Source organism: Haplochromis burtoni, unplaced genomic scaffold (assembly GCF_018398535.1).
Source record: "Haplochromis burtoni strain Fernald_Lab_line unplaced genomic scaffold, NCSU_Asbu1 Contig_423, whole genome shotgun sequence".
NCBI lineage: Eukaryota > Metazoa > Chordata > Actinopteri > Cichliformes > Cichlidae > Haplochromis > Haplochromis burtoni.
This window is the reverse complement of record NW_024582784.1, coordinates 286,311-303,088: the sequence shown is the minus strand read 5'-3', so window position 1 is coordinate 303,088 and position 16,778 is coordinate 286,311. Positions and strand designations below refer to the sequence as shown.

At 41.5% G+C, this 16,778-nt stretch overlaps 1 protein-coding gene across 1 annotated transcript in view; it reads left to right on the top strand.

The window, feature by feature from the left end:
- raver2 (ribonucleoprotein, PTB-binding 2) overlaps positions 1-16,772 on the top strand; it is a 93,648-nt gene extending 76,876 nt beyond the window's left edge. The window contains exons 6-16 of the mRNA XM_014340979.2: positions 1,516-1,636; positions 5,029-5,111; positions 5,209-5,307; positions 7,246-7,357; positions 8,908-9,266; positions 10,597-10,705; positions 11,168-11,349; positions 12,041-12,151; positions 13,037-13,138; positions 14,396-14,614; positions 16,166-16,772. Coding sequence (XP_014196465.1) covers positions 1,516-1,636; positions 5,029-5,111; positions 5,209-5,307; positions 7,246-7,357; positions 8,908-9,266; positions 10,597-10,705; positions 11,168-11,349; positions 12,041-12,151; positions 13,037-13,138; positions 14,396-14,614; positions 16,166-16,306 — 1,638 coding nt within the window. The 3' untranslated portion in view covers positions 16,307-16,772. The remainder of the gene's footprint in view (positions 1-1,515; positions 1,637-5,028; positions 5,112-5,208; positions 5,308-7,245; positions 7,358-8,907; positions 9,267-10,596; positions 10,706-11,167; positions 11,350-12,040; positions 12,152-13,036; positions 13,139-14,395; positions 14,615-16,165) is intronic.
- The last annotated feature ends 6 nt before the right edge of the window (positions 16,773-16,778 follow it).

The following is a 16,778-nucleotide window of genomic DNA, read 5'->3' as shown; positions in this document are numbered from 1 at the left end:
TATATATATATTATAGCTGTAGTAATGCAAAACAGTCCTCGTAAATCTTACACTGGTCTTTGGTGCAGCTCCTCTAAGCTGTTTTAAGCCCACCCTTTATCACGTTTTTTCCTGATTGGTTGCACCTTCTAAACAGAAGGCCTAAACCGCTGGTGGGTGGGGCTTCTGTGCTCACAGCTGGAACCATGTGCCTCAGTTGAACATCCACCATTGTACATATGACAGAAGATTAGGAAAAGCAGAGCTGTTGCACTTTAAACAAATGAATTCCACAGCAGTCAGGGGTGGGGTCAGTGTGTTATTGTAGAGAAATTTGCTCTCTGCATTTTACTCATTCTAAGCAGTGTGCAGGGCTGGAGGACAAGCTCCAGCTGTATGCCTTGGTGGAAGTTCACACTGACAGGAGAATTAACTTGGCATGAGGGCAGAAGAAACCTCCTGGAAGAAAACAGGCACAGGCCACCTAGGACTTTCTTGCTGTGAGCCAACGGTGCTTATACCTCTTTTACAACTCTGCTCTGTTGTAGTTTGAGGACTGATAAACACCAAAGGCTACACAGGCCTAAGATGGAGTCTCTTCTTTTTCTTTTTCTTTTTTCTTTTTAGACTGGCTGGTCCAGTTTTCTATGAGCAATCTAGGCGATTGCATATCAAACTTCCCCCTCTCCCTTATTTTATTGCTCTATGACTTTCTGTCGGTACTATGATTTACTAATCATCTTTACAAATTTCAATGAAAATAATAACAGGAAGATATTCTTGCGTCAGACTTATTTGTTATGTATATATTTGTGAAAGCCATGCACAAGACGCAGGATTACATTTTAAAAAGCTGCGCTTTGATCAGATATTCTTTTGAAGTGACGTATTTAAGTTCAAGGCAGACGCTCCCAAACCGTGAGCTAAACTACATGTGTGACAGACATTTTCTGAAAGATTTTTCTTTGTGTCCGTTTCTTTTGAAACGACCGTAACGCCCTCTGAAACCTTTAAAAAAAATAAATAAATATTGGCCATCTCACTATAAGCTGTCATCTTGTGTCAGCACAGAATTTGATGCTGGAAAGGCAGCAGTCTTGTAATGTGTCATAATGTGCGTCTTTAGCCAAGTTCCAGCACAGCAGCAGACTGTGAAAAAAGCTGTTTTTCAGATATGATACAAACTTGTGAATAAAAGTGGCCTTCCCAAGTCTCTAAAAAACATTTTTTCCTTCAGACTCTTTCTCGTCCTTGTTTTTCTCCCCCGTCCTTTCTCTCCCTCCTGCTGCTGTCGTTTCCCAGCTTTGTCCTTTTATATTTTTTCTTGCCTTTTTTCTTTTGTCTCCCCTCTGCTGACATTGCAGCCATATCCTGATGATGTAAGCTAGTGTAATGATTACTTAAGCCATCAGGGGCTCCTAATGACAAGATCAAAACAGATACTGTTCTGCACACATACACAGATACACACATGCACACATCTAGTCACGTGTTGTTGCACTCACTTGCTTTTTGTGTTTTTTGTTTTGTCTCCAGATTCTAAGTAACAGGAAAGGTTTGCTACCAGAACCAAATTTGGCTCAGCTGCTGACCAGTATGACGAACCCCGCTGCTCTGCAGATACTCATGAGACCGTACCACACTGGGAAAAGAGGAGGTATGCTGGATAGTCTACATTTCAAATCTGTGAAACGAAAGTATTGTACAGAAATATGTAAAAAGTATTTCTGGCTGTTCCTATGTTCCTGTTAAGTGTGTTGGCATGATGATGATTTCCTTAAAAACGTTGAGTGGCCAGGAAAATCCTGAAGATGGGGTGTCACAAAATTTACAGCCTAAAACCTGTGAATTCTTTTTGCAAAATAATTTTTAAACATTGTATGATGAAAGTTCTGTTTCTCGATTTTTTTTTTAATATATATATTTAAAAAAGAAAGGCAACATATAAATGGCCTGCATTTTCTAGTCCCTAAGGACCCCAAAGCGCTTCACACTACATTCAGTCATTCACCCATTCACACACACATTCACACACTGGTGATGGCAGCTACATTGTAGCCACAGCTGCCCTGGGGCGCACTGACAGAAAGCGAGGCTGCCGGACTCTGGCGCCACTGGGCCCTCTGACCACCACCAGTAGGCAAACATGGGGTTAGTATCTTGCCCAAGGATATTTGGTATGCAGCCAGGAGGCAGCCTGGGATCGAACTACCGACCTTCTGATTAGTGGCTGACCTGCTCTGCCACCTGAGCTACAGCCACCCCATATGAGGAGTTAGAACTGGTGTTTTATTTTTTTAAGTGGTTTCTCTTTAAATATCATGCTAGCATATCATGCTACATGCTAGCTGAGATTGTGGCAACATTGAAAAAGTTGTACATCTGGGAAAAAAACAAAAAAACACCTAACATCTGGATAGTGGATTATCTGACAGTGAATTGGAAATTCAAGCATTGGCTCAGGAACACTGAACGCAGGCTGTGGCATCTGAAAATGAAAGTTTAAACTCTATAATGCAATTAAAAAGCAAATGAACATCATCCTCCACTATAAAAGACTGAGGTGAGTTGAAGGGGAAAACTATACTTTCATCTGACCAATCAAATCTGAAAAAGACTGCTTCTTTGTAGGTGTACGGGTGCATTAGTTCACATGACATGGGTATCTTGTACATCTGTCAAAGCCTTATTAATGCTGAAATGATATGTGCAGCTTTAGAACAGCTTTTTGGTGCATACACTTTTGCTTAATGCTATAAGATGGTGCCAGATGTATCCTCCTCACATTGAACCTGCATGGCTCCACAGGGAAAGATTCCAGGTGATAAACTGGTCTGCTTGAAGTCCACAGCTGTCATTCATCAAAAAAAACATTCTGCGCATTATGAAATGTGGGCCTAACCTGCATCAAGCAGGAATGGAAAAGCTTCAGGCCTCAGAAGCCTCTGCAGTTGGTTTACAATTTTTTCAGCTTTTTTGAAAAACCATAAAACTTAAAAATTATGGTATTTTAGCATTAAAATTTTAATTAAGAGCTTCCACATTATGGGTGGGGGATTTTTAAGCTCATCATTTTGTCACAATATTTAAAGAATGCTATGCAGTATCAATATTTCTATCAATTTAGAAAAAGCATGCAGTTGGCAGCATTTATACATGTAACTAGCTGAGGAGCATTTTCAAATGTAAGCATGAAAATAGCCTAGGCAGTATTTTCCCCGGAAAATTGTAAGTATAAGTATAAAATAACTGCTAACACTTAATAATTATAGTAACTGAACCATGTAACTGCTCATCTTGATGTTGGCATATGACACTTTTATATCACATCAATAATTTATACTGGTGTTATTGTGGACGATGTCACAGGCCTATTGTGCATACTGGCAGATTAACCATGATAGGAACATAAAAGGTAATTAGCAATGCTATTAATTAAGGGCAGCTGTGGCATAAACATTCCATTGGGAGGTGGGATAACAAATGTAAGCACTATACAACAAGTCAATATGAACATTTAGACAAATATAAAATGATGAAATTGGTGATAATGATCTGGGCAGAAACTAGATCATGACTACAGGGCATGGCTGGCAATCAAAGCTCCGCTGAATGAGTCTCCCTCTGCCAGACCCTCCTATATACTGTAATCACCTCGGCAGTGGCTTCATTATTTGATGAATGGCTAATCAGGTATTAAAATGAAATCGTGTGACATTAGGGGAAGAAATGAGAACAGGAAGGAGAGAAAATGAGAGAGGTGGGGGAGCTCTCTTAAAGGAGAGTATGCACAATTAAAGTCTAAAATTAGGATCTTGATTAAATGTTAAACTTTCTCTACTTATTCTGGAGGAAGCTACCATTAGCATTGACGCTTACATTTATTATGACCAAGGCTTACCACGCATGCACAAAAGAAGCAGAAGAAAGGCTGTGCATCTGTGGCATGGGTGCAGATCAGTGTGATCGATTTTGTTTTTATGAATCACAAACAGGAAGTCTGTTGAATGTAGAAATTGGCATTGCACTGGATTTTGTGATGTATTTTTAAAGAAGGTGCATTAAAGAAAGCACAAATGTCTCTCCTCACAAACACGTAGTTGCCCTTAAAAAAGGGTATAGAAAACTACAGGAGGTATTGCTCAAGGGGAGCAAAAGGAAACTTGTTAATGCATTACTCTGTGTGATAAGACATCTCACTGGATGTCTTATCAAGTGGGGTGTCACTTTCACAGCGAGAGCTGGCCTTGGAGGTGTTTACTGTGAGAAGTGTACTGGACAACAAATTAACTGGAGATTGCAAATCAGAAAATAATAAGACCAAGAGCATTGCAAAAGTGATTTGCAATGACACCTGAAAAGTAAATCTCTAATGCCAGGAAGAGACCATATCAGTGGATGATAAACATTAAATCATCAGGAAGTATGACTAATTAATCCTATATACTCTGCATATATACATACAAGAGCAAAAGTACTCAAGATGAAATATCTATTGGTGAGCTTAACACAAATTCATCTGCTTAATTGTTTGTCTTTTGTCAGGCCGTTACAACAACTAGATTGTTTTTACTCTTCAGCCATTCTGCTGCAGATTTGCTGCTGCACTTCCTTGTCCTATTGCATCAGCCGGTTTGGGCCAAGCTTATCTATTGGACAGATGGCCTCACATTTGACCCTAGAATATTTTGGTATATAAAGGAGTTTACATTTTTTTGTTTTTAGAGCTCTTTTTAAAATCTGTCTTCAACACCAAAATAGAAATTAAGTTTTGAGGGGAAAAAAGTTAAAGTTATGTGGGAGGTAATTTGCTTTGTGCTTGCATAATATCCCAGTATTGCTTTACTGGTGCTTGTTATAAAACAGCCAGCTGTGTGATTGCTTGAAATGTGTTGTAAATGACTGATGGATCGGTTGTCTGACTTGTAATTTCGCCTGTGTGTGCCTGTTGAGATGATGATTGATTAGTACTTTGGTGGAGACTTTAAAAAAAGCAAATCACTAATGGAGGCTCTGGTGTTTCTCTTTGTTGTTTGACTATGTTTTTAGGAAAATACGGGCGTCACACCAGCCTGCCGTTCCTCAGACCTCCCCTCACTACAGCCCTGCTCACACTGGGAAAAGCACACCAGGTCACACTAACATCTACATCTCTGAATTGTTTAGTGTGTGTGTATGTGTGTGTGTGTGTGTGTGTGTATTCTGATGTCCTTTTCTTTTACCCTGCAGAATGCTATGTTTGGAAATGGACTAGTCCTCCAGAACCTTTTGCACATGCAGCTGGCACAGCAACAGCTTCTACACATCAAAGACAAACGCATCAGCAGCGTAAGACACCTGTTTGTGTGTCTGTGTGTGATGATTTGCATATGCTAGTGCTGAGGGTTAAACATAGTTGGGGGCATGTGCATATGTGCCCTTATGTTTTTATCTCCAGCACTTAATGCACGGGAAAACGAAACCACATCGAAATCATGCAACCTAATTGCTTCTTCTTTTCTGTTTAAAGTGAGACCTTGAGGTGATGAGTTTCTGTCTGTGTTTTCATTTGCATATTTTTTGTGTTGCTGAAGTGAAAGTTAAATGTCATGGGTACTGATGTTTGGAGTATTTGATGTTTTTTTTTTCTTTCTTTATCTTTTTTCTTTTTTAAGCTGAATGATTGCAATTCATACTGGATACTATCTCTACATATTTTTAAAAACTTAATCAACCCATAACTTTAACAAGGAGGACCATTTTAACCCTTGTGTGGTGTTCGTATTTTTGTTACTCAGCCAGTGTTCATGGGTCTGGTGGACCCGCTAGAGTTTTGGCTTTCCAAATTAACACTATCAAACAATTTTATGTTAAATTACTCAACAGATGTTTACTTCATCCCAATTACAAGACATATGAACAGCAAACATGGTTAATTTTTTCCCTTTACCTTTGTTAGATCACATTTATGAATTAATGTGCTTCTCGTTTTTCTTTTATATAAAATGTTATAAATAAATCAGTTATAATCAAGTGGAGTGAGTGGAAAGACACAACACATTTACACGTGAAAAAATAATTAATTGTTTAATTTTTCTTTTGAAAAAAACTGAACACGGGTCTCACAGACCCGAACACCATACAAGGGTTAAGCTTTCAATTGGCATGTCCATCCATCCATCCTCTACATGCTTATCTGGGTCCAGGTTCCAGTCTAAGCAGTCAAACCCAGTCCTATTTCCTATTGTTCACCCAGAGGGACACTGAGGTGTTTCCAAGCAAGCCCAGAGATGTAATCTCTCTAGCATGTCTTTGGTCTGCCCCAAGGCCTCTTCCCTGTAGGATATACCCAGAATATCTCGCCCAGGAGGCATCCAAGTCATATGCCTGAGCAAAATAAACTGTCTCCTTTCGATATAGAGGAGTAGCAGCTCTGCTACTCCTACTTGAATGGCCAAACTCTACAGGAGAGCCCACCCACCCTTCAGAAACTCATTTGCACCCCTTGTATATGTTCTTTCAGTCACTACCCAGTTTGTGACCATATGTGCCTGTAGGGAGACTGACTGACGGGTAAAATCCGCTTTGCTCTGTCAGACTGCAAGAGATAAGAGTCTGTCCACACCTCCTCTTGCCAAGGGCAACTCCGGTTTGGAACATTAAGTCTAGCCCTTGTCCAGGAGGCTCGAGAGCCCATGTTGTACATTGAGGTGAGCCTGATGATATTTCTCAGCCTCACGTGTTAGCTTTGTCTTCTTCCCCAACCAGAGAGGTGAAGTTCCATGTCCCAAGAGTTAGTTTCATTGCTTTGTAATTGTTGTGGAATATCCAAGTATCACTATTAATTTTTATTCATTTATTTTTTGTGAGGACATTTTAATTTAATCTCTGAAGTTGGGCATTTGAACTCTATGGGGAATGACTCGTTCTTGGTGTTGGTCTTGGAGGAACTAGAGTTCTGGGAACTTCAACGCTGGCTTCATTTTCAGTACCAGAGATTGCCACTTGGACTTTTATGAAGATGAGACTGCATATTCTGAGAAATCTGTGAGCAGGTCCTGGTAATTCTAAAACTTTTGTGGATTGGATGCTCTGGATCTGCTTTACACACCATTGTATAGCTAGCACAGCTCTACATGGTGGATTCTGTTTGGTTTATAATGACCATCTCGCTCATGCTCTTCCAATTTTGTTTTTTATGATATTGTTCTTTGATTTTGCTTTTCTGTTCCATTTCTTTTTTTTTGTAATACTCTTCCTTCTCCTCTTTCATTTCCCCTTTATTAGGTCTCCAGTCTGCTCGGGGACCCGTCCAGACTGCTCATGCAGAAAGCCTTGTCTCTGCGACCTCCAGGCCTCGTGCAGCTGGGGAAAGGCCTCCTGGGAGACTCTCCTACAGGTAAACGGGTTCCATTATGTAGTGGTTTACACATTTACCTAACACGCTAAACAGCCACAATTTAAGAGTAGACACAAATCTCTGTGGGGTTGTGTCAGGAAGTGCGTCCGGTGTAAGAAATCAAAATGTTAATTACCCACTGTGGCGGCCCCTTAATAGCAGGTAAATGAGTAACAAGCACCCTGATCAGATGAGTTCATTTAATTATTGCAAACAAATTAAATCACACTGAAGCATTCAGGCTTTGGTTAATACCTAATTTAGTGTTTGTTTTTGGTTTTCTTGCTCTACTACTTTTGTCTTTTTCTTGAGAGGGAGCATATTAATAGTTTAACTAACTGTGTGGCTCCAGAGTGCAGCGGTTTACACATTTGCTTGGCAAGGTCTGTGAAGGTCGCTGGTTCAGGGAGCAGCTGAAAGTAGAGTCTTATTAACATTTTAACTTGGTAGCGCTCCTACAACACCACCTTTATTTTTCCACGTACCAGTTTTCTAAAAATCAATGATTTACCGTTTACAGTGTAACCTTTTGGTCTGTTCTCTCTGCCAAATCCAGAATCTGTTCTATTTTACATGTTAATAATGAAGGCTCTAAGGTCCCAGAAAAATATTGTTCATGTTAAAGTGAAAGCCATAAATTTTGTGGGTCCTTTTCCTAATTCTGACCCGTGTGTCGGGCTTGTCCCTGTAAAGACTGCTGAATTTCGCCCAGCTGTACGTTACAGTGCGGAGCAGGAAGCTGCAGCAGATTTACAATTCAAATCTCCAGCTGAGAAAAGCTGTGTTGTTTTAAATGGAAATGATATACCGCAGACTTTTTATGTGCATAAAAACAAACAATCATGCCCATGTGCACCACTGTGAGTGTGTCCCTCTTTGATTGGATGCATGAGTTTGCAATTTTGCATACGAGCGTGCGTGTCTCTTGTCTGCTGGGGAATGTTGGCTCAAGGCTTGTTAGAGCGGTTTCGTTTATTGTGCGATGGAGGCCATTTGTCACAGCAATATTGGATTTATAATAAGTGCCACTGCGTATGTTCACGTTTAGTGTGTGTGTGCATCTTTTACTTATATGTTTGTGGTTTTTTGTTTTTTTTTGGCCTGTGTACATTTGTATGGGATTATGTTGCATGTGTACATATTTGTGTTATTAAACCCTGGAGTGAGTGAAATATTGGGATTGTGGAGAGCTAAGTGGCAGGCTGTAAATAAACACGATAAGCAGTGATGTATGAGCGGGAAACTTGCTCTCAAATATTACAGCTGGCTCTGCAGAGACGGCCAGGCGGAGTTTCCAGCCGTTTGAGCGATTCGTCTGTGTCCTGAGGAGACGGAGACACTGATGGTCATCTGTGAAAGCCATTTCGCATGTTTATCTGGAATCTTTCCCAACCGTGCCTTTATTTCCCTTCATTTAATTTCCTTTTTTTCTGTATACTATGTTTTTACTTTACTGTTTCTTGAATTTCAACTTTCTGTTATCACTCACCTCTCCTTTCATTTCCTCCTGTTTTTTTGTTTTTTTGCTTTCTTGTCATCTCCCCTTACAGAGTTGGGACAGGAGTCAGTTCCAGCATCTACCCACAATGCCACAGTAGTGGTTTCAGCAGCAGGTGTCATGCCGTACCTCCAGGGTCGGGCTGTAGGAGGAGACCTACCTAGCCACAGCACCCATTCTGTGACTACGACCCCCTCTGCTTCCTCCTCTTCTTCCTCCTCTTCTTCCTCTTCCACCTCCTGTGACAACAGGCAGCCAGCTCCTCCAGGGACGATGGTGAGCGCCCAACCACAGGGACAGAGCTATTCCTTGGGTATAAGTAACTCGGGCCTTGGCCCGCCTCCGCCTAAACCCCCTGGAGGAGTTTACACGACAACAGGCCAGCACAACAGCTCAGACAGCTGCCCCCTGGTGAGGACACCGACCGAAAATCTGCATGCGTGAAGCAAATACAAAATACTTTGACTGTACAGAAAAGATGGCCTTCCAAGTCTGAAAGGAAGTCCAGTTGTAAACCTAGACTGGGCCTGTATGTCTCATTTGACGGATGATCTGAGTAAAACATGTTCTAATCATTACACCGTTTCAGTTCTTACTTAATACAACATGATATTGATTTTTGGATGCTTTAGGGCGGAGCTACCCTGTGATTGAAAATTTGCCAAATTATGACCTTGCAGTGCTCTCGCTTACTCGGATCGTCTCCTTAATTGGATGTGTGCTTTTAAAAAGATATCGAGATGGCGACAGTCAAAATGCTCACAAAGCATTTGATGATGTCCCCTTGGCTACGTCCATCATTTATATACAGTCTTAACATTTCAAAATGTGTAATTTGACAGACTCACAAACCAGGCAGCATTACCTGGCCCTCGTTGTCAGTATTACATAATTGTCGCCTGATAAAATGTTTGGTGGAAGTTTCTAGAGATATTGGTGTAATTCTTGAATTTCTATATTTATGTGTACGTTGCTGCACAAATTAATATTTGAACTCCAACTGTGATGCAAGTTGTTGATATTTTCCGTGAAACCAATCTGTAACTTAGCTCTAGAAATGCTTGTTATGGTCCTAACTCCTTCTACCCTTCAGTCTCTCTGTCTCTTGGGGGGAGGGAGTATTTATTCCTGATTAGTGTTGTCTGCTTTTAACCTCAACACACAATGTCAAGGGAGCTTTTTGAATAAACAGCCTCAGTCCCTTGAGTGCTTTACCTTTGGAAAATGCCTGTAATGCAACCTGTACCCACCTGCCTGTTTTCTTTCTAAAACACCTCCCTAAATCTCCTAGACTGGGCCAGGATTAAATACAGTACAACTACACTAACATCATTATCTCTTATAAGTCTGTGTACAGAAATAATCACAGTGCCGAGGTTCTTAGGGGACACGATTCCAGTCCCAGTACTGTCTTCTCTGAAGTCCCTTTAATAGAGAGAAAGTGTAATTACTAGAGAAGACAATCCTCGCAGGTTTCCACCATCACTTTAGCTCTTCAGTAGCTCACAAAAGTCAGCTTTAGAGCCTCATGTAAAGTTTGTATAATCAGTATTTTTTAGAATTTGTGTAGCACAGTATTTTTCATTAAATCCACAATGTGATACATGTTTAGAATAAAGATGAAGCAAAGTAGCTGTAATTGCCTTCAAACACCTCTAAAAACTAAAACCTGATTTTTATTTGCAGTTCCTGTTGGTGGCAGTGTGAATAATACATTTTATATTCACCTGTCTCTCTTTAGGTAAACAGTGGACAGAGTTCTTTGTTGGGCGATCCTCCTAAAGAAGTCAGGCTGCCTTCTAATCCTTACCTAAACCTGGCAAGTGTAATGCCAGGAGTAGTTCTGCAAGGTGAGCACACGATCGCACAACAACCATAAAGTTTTTGCACCAGCGTTCACGTCCTGGCTTTTGCAGCACTTAAAAGCATTTTGTGCTCATTTATTAGTCAAGCTTTTTTATTCAAGAAGAGCAATTCAGGTCAGCCGGTGATCAATTCTACCACCTCTGTTAATCAGATCAGTTTTAAACACTAAAATGAATAAAATCAGTTGGAAACCTCATATCAGACACGTACGAAGTGTCCAAGAGCATCTCAATCATGAACAACATGAAACAGGTTCTAGATTATAATTGTCTCTATTTACTGAATTGTCTCTAATTCTTCCAATATTTAACTTATTGTGTAGAGGTGTGGGGAAATATTATAAAAATACACTAAATTACAAAAAAGGGCAGTTTGTGTGATAACCCGCATCATTATGATTATTAACACATCATTTGTCGTCCATTCTCCCTTCTACTCTTCCATAGGCTCAGTGGGGAGCAAAGCCCAGGGAGGACAACCCAGCGCTGCAGTTTACAACAGCTCAGTCGCTCCTGTGGTCTCCCAGGGCTCCGGCTCCTACTCCCACAGTGCAGCAGCTACGACCGCTGCCCCGTACACCACAGATTCCTCCACTGACTACAGCCAGTACAACCAAGCATACACACAGGTGCTGCCCTACAACACATGCACGTGTGCACACACACACACAAATATGAATGCTGAATTTTGGGGTCTGTACATTCAGTTAGTGTGAACAGGCATTACTGGGCCTCAAATATGCTATTGATGCATGTGTTGCTGAGTAGATGGATGGATACACAAAGCGCGGCTGGATGGGTGCAACAGAGACAGGATGAGCTGTAACTAGGGGAGGCAGGGTGGTGGAAGAGATGGGAATGGGTATGGATATTTGGACAGACAGAATGAGAGTGGATTTGGCAGTGAGCACTGCGTGTCTCCATCTGTCCCTGCTCTCCTTCTCACGCCTAACACTCCACTCAGAACAAGTCCCAAAGCCCTTCTACTGCTTGTTTGTCATCTTTCTTTCTCTTTCTTTTTTGCGCTTCTTCCTCCTCCAGCAGTAGGTGACATATCTGATGCTCGCAGCAAGTACCAAACCCCATTTGAAATGTTAATTACACTCTACTCATCCAAACAAATGAGTCATGATTAGATAACCAATAAAACGGTCGGTTTAATTTGTCTGGAAAGACAAAGACAGAGGAACGAAACGCTGGAGAGCAGGAACAATACTTAATGAGACGCATAAAATTTAAAGGTGGCAAAGAAAAAAGAAAAAACAATCACGCAAAGACAAGAAAGCACTGTTCATGCTTGGTAATGTGTGTGTGTCGTAGGAGGCCATGCAGCAGTGGTACCAGCACTATCAGGCGGCACAAGCCCACAGCTACAGCACTGCTGCGCCACAGGAGAGCACGGCCGCAGACTACAGCAAGGAGCACACTCAGGTGGCAAACACACACCTCTTTGTGACTGTGTGGGATTTGTGCCACGTGTTGTTTTTTGTTTGATCCATGTATTTCCATGTAAATGTATTTCCTTCATTTCTTCATCCTCGCATCAGAGTCCTGCCCACTTCAGTTTGCTGTAAATGTGTTCTTTGTGCAAGCAACTTAAAATATTTTGCAACTAACAAAAAGTAGCTGCAAAAAATAAAATGAAAGGAACACTTTTCAATCAGTGCAGCATCAGGTCAGTTAAACTTCTGGGATATTGATCTGGTCAGTAGAGAGGGGGTTGTTAATCAGTTTCAGCTGCTTTAGTGTTAATGAAATTAACAACAGGTGCACTGGAGGAGCAACAATGAGACAACTAACAAAACAGGAATTGTTTTACAGCTGGAGGTCACTCACAGTCTTTCCCTCCTCATCTTTTCTGACTGTTTGACACTAGTTTTGTATTTGGCTAGGGTCAGTGTCGCTGCTGTTAGCGTGAGGTGATACCTGGACCCTGCAGAGTTTGCACGTGTAGTCCAACTCCTCCAGGATGGCATATGGCCAGAAGGTTTTCTGTGTCTCCCAACACAGTCTTAAGAACATGAAGGAGATTCCAGAGACAAGGCCCTTAACACGGACAACCTAAGTCTACTGGCCGCTGCCATTTTTTCACTTTTTTAAAAAATGTTTTTTTTTGTTCTGAATTCAGCCCTCCGTAGGGTCAATATTTTCATTTCCATCACATCCTTTTATTCCTAACACGTTATCCAGCATGATTTTTTTTTCCCTTTGAGATCTAATTTGTTCCTTTGAAAATTAAAGTGTTCCTTTAATTTTTTTGAGCAGTGTAAAAAAACCACAACAAAACTACAATGGATGTGAAATCTTGTTTTCTAGACTCCAGCTGTGTCCACCTATGGAGATTACAGTTCCTACATGCAGGCAGTCACTCAATACTACTCCCAGCCAGCAACAGCCAATCAGGGCTACGCCAGCAAGGTAAACACACTCACACACACACACACACACTATAAACTCTTTGAAACACACATGGCTCCCTTGACCAGGTGTTATCCCTCAACTAGCTGCTTGGAAAAGAAGAGAAAACAAAATCCTGTGCACAAGTATACGCACGAACAAGCACACACACACACAGCCTCCGTACCCATTCACTTCAGTTATCATGCATGTATCAGCAAAGCTAACGAACCCAGCGTGTCCCAGGGATAAGCATTTTTACACAAGTTATTCATTTGTCTTCTTAAATTAGTTAGAACATACAAATAATTCATATTAGGGTAAGATAAGCTCATTTAGATTGTCCGTGACCATACGGACACACACACACACATACACACAGATACAAAGTGAAGCTCTTGAAAAATCCAAGCAGCTTCCTATCCTGCAGACAGAGTGTAAGCTATCTACACGCGCTGGCACTAACATGAAGTTCATCCGCATGTTTATTTGGAGAGGTTGACCTCTCGGCGACACCGATACCCTGTTAGAGGGAACGCATCACTCTGCACCCAGCAGCTGATGCCAGCCATCTCCACACACAATGAGCAGCCAAATCCAGGCTTATCTGCTGCTGCTGGAGGATGTGAGCATATGTGCATTACCTGTGGGGGGACATAGATCAGTTTCACGTTGTGATGAATCGGGGACTCGCCTCCCTTTTGGGGACTAAAAGTCTCTTTGAGGTAAATCATAAATGCTTTTTGGTGGAATAATTAGAGTAAGGCTCCAGGATGAATAAGTATAAGGCAAAAGTAATGTCCTCTGACGTAATGGAAACACGACTGCATGTAAGATGTTTTCTTAGAAGATGATGTCATAGATCTTATTGCACAGCTGGCTTGGACCCTGGCGTCCTGAGCTCGTGGAAATTTTGATAACTCTGCCTGAGAAATCCTTCGTATCATTTGACAAAGGCGTTACATTGAGCTGTGTATATGTCGGCATGAGTATTTTGATTTGGGATGGTTGCCTCGGAGAGTAAGCCCCTGTGACGGGAAGCCGGTTGAATGAGCCTACCTGATGTGCCTCATAACAGACACTAGAGGACAGAAAAGCTAACATGAATAAAACACTTTTGTCAATTATTTTCTCATGTTATGAGATTCTGTCAGCAGCTAAACAGTAACACGGCAACAAAAAAGAGACCATTTTCCTTGGTGTCTACCTTTGAAAGAGTATACTTTTGAATCGTATCAATAAATAAGCTACTACTATTTGTTTCTGTGTTTCCTGTAGGAGGTGGAGGTGTGTAAGCCTCTGGGAGTGTCTCTGCACGCGGTCAGTAATGGCGCGGCTCCTCCCCCGGCCGTCCTACCTGCCGCCGCCGTGCTCCCAGCTTACAGCACGCTGCCCTTAATGCCCGGCTTCCTCGGGGCACCGCACCCATCTGCGGCCGCACCAAACCCTGTCACACACGCACACACCGCTGCTGCGGACTGGAACACCTACTACTATGTAAGTAAAGAACAATCCATGATCCCGTATGAGACACGAAACACATTTTTTTGTCTCCATTCTTTTAGGGGTTTTTTCTCCTTCCTTTTCATTTCTTTTTGAAATCATGACACACTCGTCTTGGGCCAAATAACAACAATTCAACATTTCATATTGCAGCTAAGTGAAATGTTGAATTGTTGTTTCCTCCACAGCTTCTGATATTAGAGCGCTGCACTCGTTGTTGACAGTGGGGATCTGGGAGGAGGGGGTTGCTGCTCATCCTGCTGAATTGAAAAGTGATATATTGTGCTAACCTTTTCTGTATGCCTTTATGTGTAGTAGGGCAATTGTTGCTAGTATAAGAAATGTGTGTAGAGATTATTGTCTGTACTGCAGGAGTATTTTTCTGTGGTTAGCTTTAAAAAAAAGAGTTGCTGAGGGTGCGACTGCTTTACAATAAAAGCAGAGAAATTGCTGGGATGCTATGCTCCCTGCATAGATGTTTCAAATTAAAAGCTGCTATACTGGGTCAAACGTTAGGATCCGTTCCTTTCCTTGTAGGCCTTTTAATGTGAAAGAAGAACAGGAAATAGGCACTTTAGACTGAAACAAACACAAAAACAGTGACTAAAAACAATAAAGCTGAGCTCCAGGCAGCAGTGTGACGTGTACAGATTGATGTCAGTGCTGCCAGTGATTTAAATACCAGTTCTCATTTGAAGGTCTGTGCTGGTCTGCATTAGCTGCAAGTAGCTCCACACGTTTCTGCTTTCAAACAGTGCAGTGTTATAAAGGCTGCTTGCTAAAAATTTATTTCCTCTTTTTTCTCTCAACCAAGTCAACCAGTAGACTACCATTCAGTGCAGCTTTTATTTATGTTTTTCCCTGCAAAGTTGAAGGCCGTTAAAGCCACTCAAGGAGACACGGAGGTGGAAGAGATTCACAGAGCGAGAGAGAGTGCACAGTGATGTAAACAGACCGGGGCCAGACGTCTGAGCTAAGCATCATCTCCTCAAAGATTTGCATTTGTTTGTGCTACTACACACAAATGCATGCAAATTCAGGATTTTTGCTTATTCGTCAAAATTGCACAAACCTGTACGCTTCTTTGTCACCGACCTTCTATGTTAGTTGATCATTTCAGTAATTTAGGGTTAATCTCCTGCAGATCGTTAGCAAGGCTGCACTTGTTTTAGTAAGGTGCAGAAAACAATGTTTAGTGACTTGTTTTTTTATGTCAAGTAATGCACTGACCACAGAAACTTATAGTAGTGGACAACCAAAGTCCCGAGATGAATTAAATGAATAAAACAAAATTTTCTCTTTGAAGTGGCAGTTGTGACAATATATTTTTGGTAAAATGGTCTGAAACCAAGAGTAATATTCCCGGGATAAACAATAAACCCTTTCATGATAATAAAAAAAGATTTCCTTAGTATTTGAAAATGAAATATATGGTTTTTATCGGTGACTTTCCAACTATAAGTGTTTTCATACACATCCAGGTCAAACGTCCATAATCCCTGCTCACCTCTGCCTCCCGTTTTCTTCTTGTTTCTAACCCATCAGAACCAGACGAGGGGCCATAAGAGGGAGTATCCTCAGCTGGCAGTGCAGGAAGTTACGGCATCCGATGCGGCCTACATCGGGCAGCACTCGCAAGGCCTGGGGGGGCAGTACGCTGACTACTTTAAGAGGAAGAGGCTCTAGTTTGAACCGAACCACCTTGAAGCCTAAAAGCTTAGGGGAGGAAGGCGCAAACAGCTGGATGTCTGCTGGATGTCACAGCTCCCTCTAGTGGCCTTTCTGTGGCTGCCATTTTGCAGTCCTACAAAAGTCAGTGTTGAGTTTGAAAGATTTAGGTTTGCAGATGGCTCGAGTGAAATGAAGCCATAGTGCTCTTTGATCTTGGCACGTATGTACACACACGCACTCACACATATATATATACACACAGTGTTATTTTTGTCCTGTTCAAGCCTTAACTCTTTAACTTAAGCTGTTGTTTCACAGTCAGTGTGTTAACTGTACTTAACTACTATTATCTTGTACAATTTTTCTAATATATCATGTAAATTGAAGTATATTGCATCTGTATGTACAAGCAGCTTTTGTATTTGCAAGCAGGGCGGCCCGCCGTCTGCCTCTGAAACTGTCTTAGGACTGGCCATGCAGCCAGCTA